Source organism: Somniosus microcephalus, chromosome 17 (genome assembly GCF_052327205.1).
Source record: "Somniosus microcephalus isolate GS21.2 chromosome 17, FLI_Smic_1.0, whole genome shotgun sequence".
NCBI classification, from domain to species: domain Eukaryota; kingdom Metazoa; phylum Chordata; class Chondrichthyes; order Squaliformes; family Somniosidae; genus Somniosus; species Somniosus microcephalus.
In genome coordinates, this window is record NC_141003.1 from 62,918,638 (window position 1) to 62,927,390 (window position 8,753).

An 8,753-nucleotide genomic window follows, 5' to 3' on the forward strand; every position below is an offset into this window, starting at 1 on the left:
TGCTGTGACTCCCTCCATAAGCATATGGAGGGAGTCATGGGAGAGCTCGGGTGCAGCTGTGCACCTTTGTGCAGTGATTGTCAATGTTTGCAGCACCTCAATGCTGTAGAACACGGACAGCACAAATGTCAAAGTAAATTTGCATATGATCCCTTTAAGGAACCCGCCTGATGACAGTCCTCAAATGACGTCATCAGATCCGCTTCCTTCAATTGGCCAGGAAACTTACTGGGTGGGCTGAACAAGCCCAATCAGGGAAAAGTCATGATGGAGGCCGGGATGGAGCCAGCAGCAAAGTCACGACCCACCACCGACCTCACCCGCCACGGCCTGCCCAGATAGGGGAAATTGCAGCCAGCCTCTCCCAAAAGAAAGCATGAAATAGTTCGACAAATAGCTGTCTGATTCACTGATGGGTAAATGTTTGATTCAATTTTTCTTTCTCCAGCTTCTCGAGATCATTGGAATGATGTGGCCTGTAATGCTAAATATAATTTCATTTGCTCCTACAAAGTGAACCAAAGTTAGAAGAATCTGGCGATGCTTCACGGATCCTTTCCAGGAGTGGATTCAGTGCCTTGATTTGTTTGTAGCCACAGTCACTGCCTGTGGTGACTGTACTGACTTAGTCTCTCAGCCAATAATAAATGTAATTGCATCTTGAGCTGTGTATTTGATGCTGTGTGAGTCTAGTTTATAGCAGCCTTCCTGTCCCACTGTAGCTTCTGACCCACCTCTTCACTCAATACTGTATCGGGGAGAAGGCGGCACAGACTTTGTAAAATTAACTTTCAATATCTGTGCCTTTTTGTTTTAAGAGGACAAACTTTAAAAGGAGGAGATGAACTGAAAGAATTGAACTGGGAAATATTACTGAAAGGGATCTGTGAAAGGAAATTGGATCTGCTTTAAATGTAGATTACTGAAGAAAAATATTTACTCCCAAAATAACTGTAGACAAAGTCCCAGAATGAGTCAACGGGGCAATGAAAATGGGAATAAGAAATATCAACAAACCATACAGGACTGCAGGGAAAAGGGGGCCCTGGGAGTAGAGGAATTTACTGAAACAGATTTAAAAGATATTAGAGGGAAAAAGAGATGACAGCAAAAGATGTTAATACCACATTCATCCAGTGTTAATCACATCGGGAATATATTCAAAGCCTTCCATATTCTCACACTTCCTGTAAGTGTCACTCTTGCTTCCTGTCACACAATTCCTGCCACACATCAATCTTCCTATTTATTACACTGAGCCATTATTCAGTTTTCTGAGCTGACAACTAGGTGGCGCTGCAGTATTCATTATACGTATCGCTGATTGGCTGACTGGGTCACGTGATCAACTCCAGCCTGGGTGCTCCCAGTTCCCAGGAAGGTCAACAGGCTGAACTCCACCAGCAGGTCTCACCAGCTACATTTTCCTCCTCCCCCATTTCCTGCTCCAATGTGCCCAGGTAGTCCCACTCTCACTGGGTCTTGTATAAGGCCCAGGCCCTGCCTGCTGCACCCCTGGCCCTGACAGCACCCCAGACCCCCAGCTGCCCACAATGATCCCCATGCACCGTCCCTGCATCCTGGTACTTACACTACCAAAGCTGGGTTGCGGCTTGAACGGGAACGGGAATGGGATGAGGCTTTGGGTTTCTTAAGCGCTTTGAGACGTTTCAAAAATATTAAAATGGAAAAGAGCTTCAGAACCTTCCTGCCCATGGGAACAGGCTTTTGGTGAAGTGGGGTGGGTTTCCCCACAGGGTTTATCCATAATGGAAATCTCTGTATTGGTCACTGTTTCAATCATATTGGGTGTCAGTCATGATTCAGTGGTCACACTCTCACCTCTGAGTCAGAAGGTCATAGGTTCAAGGCCCACACCAGAGACTTGAGCACAAAATCCATGCTGACACATCAGTGCAGTACAGGGGGAGTACTGCACTGTCAGAGGTGCCGTCTTTTAGGCAAGATGTTCAAACTGAGGTCTTACCTGCCTGGTCAGGTGGGCGTAAAAGATCCTATGGGAGAACTCAAAGAAGAGCAGGGAGTTCTCCTGGCCAACATTTATCTCTCAACTGTGCGCAGGAGGCCATACCCTGCACACAGAGTCAGCTTCTTGGGTCTATTTGCACAACAGTGCAGGAGGAGGCTGTGTTTCTCCGGCCAGGCTGTCTCAGACCTCTGCATCTTCCTGGAACACAGCCTGATGCCTGCTGGACCAGGGGGACATACCATGACAGTGGCCCACAAAGTCACCACAGTCTGGAATTTTTACACCACTGGCTCCTTTCATGCTGCTAGACAGGACAGCAGTCATGTTTCACAGTCTGCAGTTCACAGCTGCATTCAGCAGGTGACTGACCGACTCTTTGCCAAGGACCAGCAGTACAGCACCTTCCCCACTGACCTCAGCAGTCACCAGGACAGAGCTCAGGGCTTTGCAGCAGGGGCTGGCTTCCCTCATGTGCAGGGTGTGATTTATTGTCCACACGTGGTCATTACAGCACTGGAACATGAGGGAATGATGTCGTCAACAGAGACGTCAGCATCAGTAAGGCAGGGAGCTGCCCTTCTACTCATGTCTGCAGCCAGCAAGTCTTCCAGCATTGTTCAATGAAAATCACAAGTAGGGATGCAACCTCACTTTGAGAGTTCCATTCCCACTTTAAATAGAGTCGGGGAATCTGCGCTGCTGTTACTCCTCAATCTGAGCCCCTGATCATTTTCAGCCTCCACTCTCTTGGCGGATAAGGTGAGGCGAGGGAGCTGGAAGAGAGCCGCCGAGCGGTGCCGGGGCGGAGGCTCTGCGACGCTCATACAAACTGTGGTGTATGTAACCTGTTCCACCTTAAGAGAACTTAAGCCTGTTCCACCTTAAGAGATGTACTACTTTCTCTGGCTGCTGTATACGTAATACCGGTGGTGACCACCGGTATATAAGTACTGTGTAGTGATATTGTATTTAGTATAGTCCTGACCTCCAACTAGTAAAGACCTGTTGAACTTTATTCTTGTAGTCTGTGTCAGTAATTAATCTTAATACAACTGGAACACACAGACTTAACAGTGGCGACGAGTCCGATTCTTACCCTGCGGCAGTTTATATCCACGGCGGCTTCGTCCACAGAACGGGCGTCGAAGAGAGGCATCCACCCTCATCACCCTGCTGGAAGACACGTCGCGCGGCAGGCATCGAGAACCCAGAGTGCAGAAGATATCCTGAACTCGAAGCCTCCATCAGCGGCAGTCAGCTATCTTCTTTCTACCTCGGTGGTGGGTAAGCCGGTCAGCTACGCGAGCAGAAAGTCGGCCGCGTTGGCTGTACAGACGGGGGGAGGAAGACGGAGGAATAAGGGTGGTGAGATCGATCGCGACCGGAGATAAGGGCCGGGCCGCATTCGGGCCAAAAGGCGCAGCGTGGGGACATCGATCGCGGCTGGTGATAAGGGCTGGGCCGCTTTCGGGCCAAAAAGGCGCAGCGTCTGGGGCGACTGAAGGCGCGAGAGCCGCGGTGAAGGCGAATGCAGCCGGCGCTAATAACCGGGCTGCAAGAAGGGCTGCGAGGCGCGACATCGGGGAAGCGCGAATGCCCGAGGGAGCCGCGGTGAAGCGGAGACAGCGTCGGGGGAGTTACTAACCGCTGGGAAAGGGGAGCAGCAGCGGCACGCCAAACGCCATTGCAGCCAGTGGGTGAAGACCGCCAAGCGCGGGAAAACCGCCATTTTGTAGGCGGAGGACGAAGACAAGAGCGGGAAGCCGCCATCTTGGGGAAAAAAAAATTGCAACGATGCCTAAACATGGGAACATTAATACCTTTGATAGCGACATCGAAGATTGGGCCATGTATGTAGAACACATACAAAATTATTGTAAAGCAAATAAAATCCCAGATGCAGAGAAAGCACTAACTTTATTAAACTTAATGGGTGCGAAGACATATGGGCAATTGAAACACCTTTTATCACCAGATGAACCGGCGGATAAGACGTTCGAGGAGATTGTTACTGTCCTGAAAACTCATCTAAACACCACGCCGCTGATGCTAGCGGAACGATTTAAATTTTACAGCAGAAGGCAGCTGAAGGATGAAAGCAATGCTGAATATTTAATGGAATTGCATAAGCTAGCAAAGTACTGTCAGTTTGGAACGGGACTAACAGACGCGCTAAGAGATAAATTTGTGTGTGGATTATTAAAAGAAGATACACAAAAGCGACTGCTCGAGGAGAATGAGCTGACGCTTGAGAAAGCGGTCACTATGGCAGCAGCACACGAAGCCACAGCGAGAGGCACGGCAGTAATGCAGCTACGGTCACCGGAACTCAGTACAAATAAATTGGGTTTGAGTACTGTAAAATGTTATCGTTGTGGAAAGACAACACACGATCAGAACCAGTGTTGGTTTAAATACCAAGAATGCAGAACGTGTGGCAGGCTTGGCCACATAGCTAAAGTATGCCGGTCAGGAAAGAAGACCAGCAACAAAAAGTCACCGCAAGGAAAATACATAAAGGTGCACAAGGTGACAAAGACCAGTTCGAACGAACAGAAGTCAGATTCAGATGCTAGCAGTAATGAACTGGGTAGCTTAAGAGTACACAACGTTGGTAAGGATGCAGATCTCCAGACAATTTGGGTCACTCTTCAGATAGCAGGAGTCCAAGTAAAGATGGAATTGGACACTGGATCGGCATTGACGGTCATGAATAAGAAAGATTACAAAAGGTTATTCCAACATATTCCCCTACGGGATACGGAGATTATATTGAAAACATACACGGGGCAAAGAGTGTACCCCATCGGAAAGATAGAGGTAAAAGTGGTCCACAAGGGCGAAGAGAGCCAAGTAATGGACTTATAAGTGCTACCTGAAGGAGGTCCACCATTACTGGGACGGGAGTGGATTAGGAAAATGAATATGGACTGGCACTCCTTAAAAGCACTAACGGTAGATTCCGGGGAAACAGATGTCAAACCTAAACGATTGTCCAAAATATTGGATGATGCTAAAGAGGTGTTCCAGCAAGGACTGGGAACACTGAAAGGAATTATGGCAAGCATCAAGATTGATGAACATGCACAACCAAAATTTTTCAAAGCAATACGACCTACTGTAGAAGCGGAACTGGAAGCGCTAGAACATTCAGGTGTACTGTCTAAGGTAGATTGGAGTGAGTGGGCTACGCCCATTCTTCCCGTTATGAAACGTCCTTCGAGCAACAAGCCAGGAGAACCAGGGAAGGTTCGCATCTGTGGAGATTTCAAGATCACCGTTAATCCGGTGCTTCACATGGTGCAGTATCCGCTTCCGCGGATTGAGGATATTTTTGCTTCGTTGTCTGGCGGGAAACACTTCACCAAGATAGACCTGGCGCAGGCGTACTTGCAGATGGAGGTTGAAGAAGAGTCACGCCAGTACCTCACGATCAACACGCATAGAGGTTTGTACCGGTATAATAGGCTGGTTTTTGGAGTGGCATCGGCTCCGGCAATTTGGCAGAGGGCCATGGAGCAGGTATTACAGGGAATTCCAGGCACACAATGTTACCTGGACGATATTCTGATTACAGGTGATGGTGATGAAGAACACCTCGCAAACTTGGAACTGGTGCTCAACAGACTGAAAGAGTATGGACTTAGAGTTAATCGGCAGAAATGTGAGTTCTTTCAGAAGCGGATCTCGTACTGTGGTCATGTCATTGACCGGGAGGGGCTTCATAAGTCTCCTGACAAGATCGAGGCTTGTAAAGGCTCCCGCTCCGGATAATGTCTCTCAGTTGAGGTCGTTTCTGGGATTGATTAACTATTACCATAAGTTTCTACCGAATCTATCGACGGTACTGCACCCGCTGAACGCTCTTTTACAGAAGGGGGTACCATGGGAATGGAGCGAAAACTGTAAGAAGGCATTTCGCAAAAGCAAAGAATTGATCACCTCAGAGGAAGTGTTGGCTCACTTCAACCCAACACTGCCTATTCGGTTGGCTTGTGATGCTTCTCCATATGGTATTGGGGCAGTACTCTCACACAAGTTGCCAAATGGCACGGAAAGGCCAGTCGCGTTTGCATCCAGATCATTGACCTCCGCTGAGCGCAACTATGCGCAAATCGATAGGGAGGCTCTCAGCCTTGTATGGGGAGTGAAGAAGTTTAATCATTACCTGCAGGGCCAAAAATTCACACTTCTGACAGACCATCAGCCGTTGGTATCCATTTTTAACCCTAAGAAGGGTGTTTCGGTGATGACAGCACAGCAACTCCAGAGATGGTCCCTTTTCCTAGGGGCACATCAATATCAAATAGAATTCAAAGGTACAAAGCAGCATGGCAATGCTGATGGGCTGTCGCGCCTGCCACTACCTGAAGCAGAAGAGACGACGAAAGTTGACCCTGTTGAGTTATTTCATTCGACCATCATCGAGTGTTTACCAGTCACCAATGCAAGTATTGAAAGAGAAACCAGGAACGACCCGACACTGTCCCGAGTTTACGAGGTGACAGTGAAGGGATGGCCAACACATGGTGATCCTCTGTTACCGGCATTCTCGGCAAGGCGAGACCAGCTGTCCGTCTGCCATGGTACTTTGATGTACGGGACAAGAGTGATTATTCCTCCCAAGTTACGGGAAAGAGTTCTAAAGGAACTGCATGAAGGTCATCTGGGGGGAGTTAAGATGAAAAGTCTTGCTAGGGCTTATGTATGGTGGCCGGGCATTGACCAACAGATAGAGGAGTTGACAAAAAGCTGCGCTGGGTGCCAAAAAGTGCAAAATGCACCTCCGATCGCACCGCTACACCCATGGGAATGGCCTTCAGCCCCATGGCAACGCGTACATATTGACTTTGCTGGTCCATTCATGGACTGCAGTGGACGCACATTCCAAATGGCCAGAAGTGATCAAGATGAATACCACGACTTCAGAAAAGACAATTGCGGTGTTAAGAACAATATTCGCAAGGAACGGATTGCCAGAACAGATATGTTTGGATAACGGACCACAGTTCGTGTCGGAAGAATTCCAAAAATTCTTAAAGAAGAATGGGGTGAAACATTATACCTCTGCCCCATATCATCCGGCGACAAACGGGTTGGCCGAGAGATTTGTCCAAACATTCATAAAGGCAATAAAGGCCATGAACGATGATCAGATTCCGTTACAACACAAGGTGGACAATTTCCTAATGGCATATCGAAACGCCGCTCATGCAGTGACTAACCAAAGTCCTGCCACGATGTTTTATAACAGGAGGTTGCGGTCCAGGTTGGACTTGTTAAAACCAAATGTGCGGAGGGAAGTGGAAAACAAACAGTTCCGGCATATTAATAACAAGTCCACTCGAACTTTCGACGTAGGACAACCAGTGTTGGCAAGGGGCTATGGAAACGAAAAATGACAATTCGGGCCAGACAAGGACCTCTGATGTACAGAGTAGATATTGGTAACAATGTGATAAGGCATCATGCGGATCAACTGGTAGAACCAAGAGCAAGGGTCGAACCCATGGTTGCGACAGAGACAACTGTGGAAGACGTTAATGAACCTGAAGCATCTACCTCGGCAGGGACTGTACCTGATGATGACGTCCAATACATAGGAAACCAACAAGAAGAGTCACCTCAGCAACAAGAATCAGAGACCACTGAAAGGCGTTATCCAAACCGAATCAGAAGGCCTCCTGAGAGACTGAACCTTTGAACTGTTTATACCTGAAGTTATATATGTATATATGTTATTATGTTATGTTAAATGGGGATATGACTGTTAAGCTAAAAAGGGAGGATTGTGGTGTATGTAACCTGTTCCACCTTAAGAGAACTTAAGCCTGTTCCACCTTAAGAGATGTACTACTTTCTCTGGCTGCTGTATACGTAATACCGGTGGTGACCACCGGTATATAAGTACTGTATAGTGATATTGTATTTAGTATAGTCCTGACCTCCAACTAGTAAAGACCTGTTGAACTTTATTCTTGTAGTCTGTGTCAGTAATTAATCTTAATACAACTGGAACACACAGACTTAACACAAACCTCATGCTGGCTCCATAAAGGAGCTGTCACCTTGATTCAATAGTAATTTCCCAAATCAACTTGGAGTCATTCGTGGAGATTTAATCATGTGACATTCTCACCACATGACATTTAACCATGTGATAAATGATCATGTGACATTGTATCACATGACTTGTACAAATGTTACTGCATTCACCGTATAAAGCTTCACCCCTGTAGTTGAGTCATTTTTTCTCGTGGTTTCATGCCAGCAGCTGTTGTGGGACAAGTTACATGTACCAGGAGGCCTCCAGTGAGCAGACGAAGAGGGGACACCGAGGGCGGGGACACCAAGGGCAGGGAAGAAAGCAAGTTGAGGGTGGGGAAGAGGGGAAACCGCAGAACCCCCCATTTCAGAGATACCCCCCTCATTCAGGAGCCCAAGTGACACCAGGGGCATATCAGGATATCACAGGAAGAGCCACCAGGATATATCAGGATATCACATTAAGAGGTGACCCTATTGGTGTCTGATTTACATTTTAGACAATTCCAAGAAGTGCTCACAAAAAACAAAATGTCTGGTCCAGAAAGGTGCACAAATCTGTCCAAGAATGGAAAGTGTTGAAAATAAGGATTTCAATGTTTGACAGCGCATTAACAGAAACTCCACATGAAACATAGAAACATAGAAGTTAGGAGCAGGAAGAGGCCATTCGGCCCCTCGAGCCCGCTCCACCGTTTAATGAGATCATGGCTGATCA

At 47.5% G+C, this 8,753-nt stretch overlaps 1 protein-coding gene across 1 annotated transcript in view; it reads left to right on the top strand.

Moving 5' to 3' along the window:
• LOC147105786 (uncharacterized) overlaps positions 1-664 on the top strand; it is a 243,709-nt gene extending 243,045 nt beyond the window's left edge. Inside the window, exon 8 of the mRNA XM_086010943.1 lies at positions 449-664. Coding sequence (XP_085867069.1) covers positions 449-528 — 80 coding nt within the window. The 3' untranslated portion in view covers positions 529-664. The remainder of the gene's footprint in view (positions 1-448) is intronic.
• Positions 665-8,753: the final 8,089 nt, after the last annotated feature.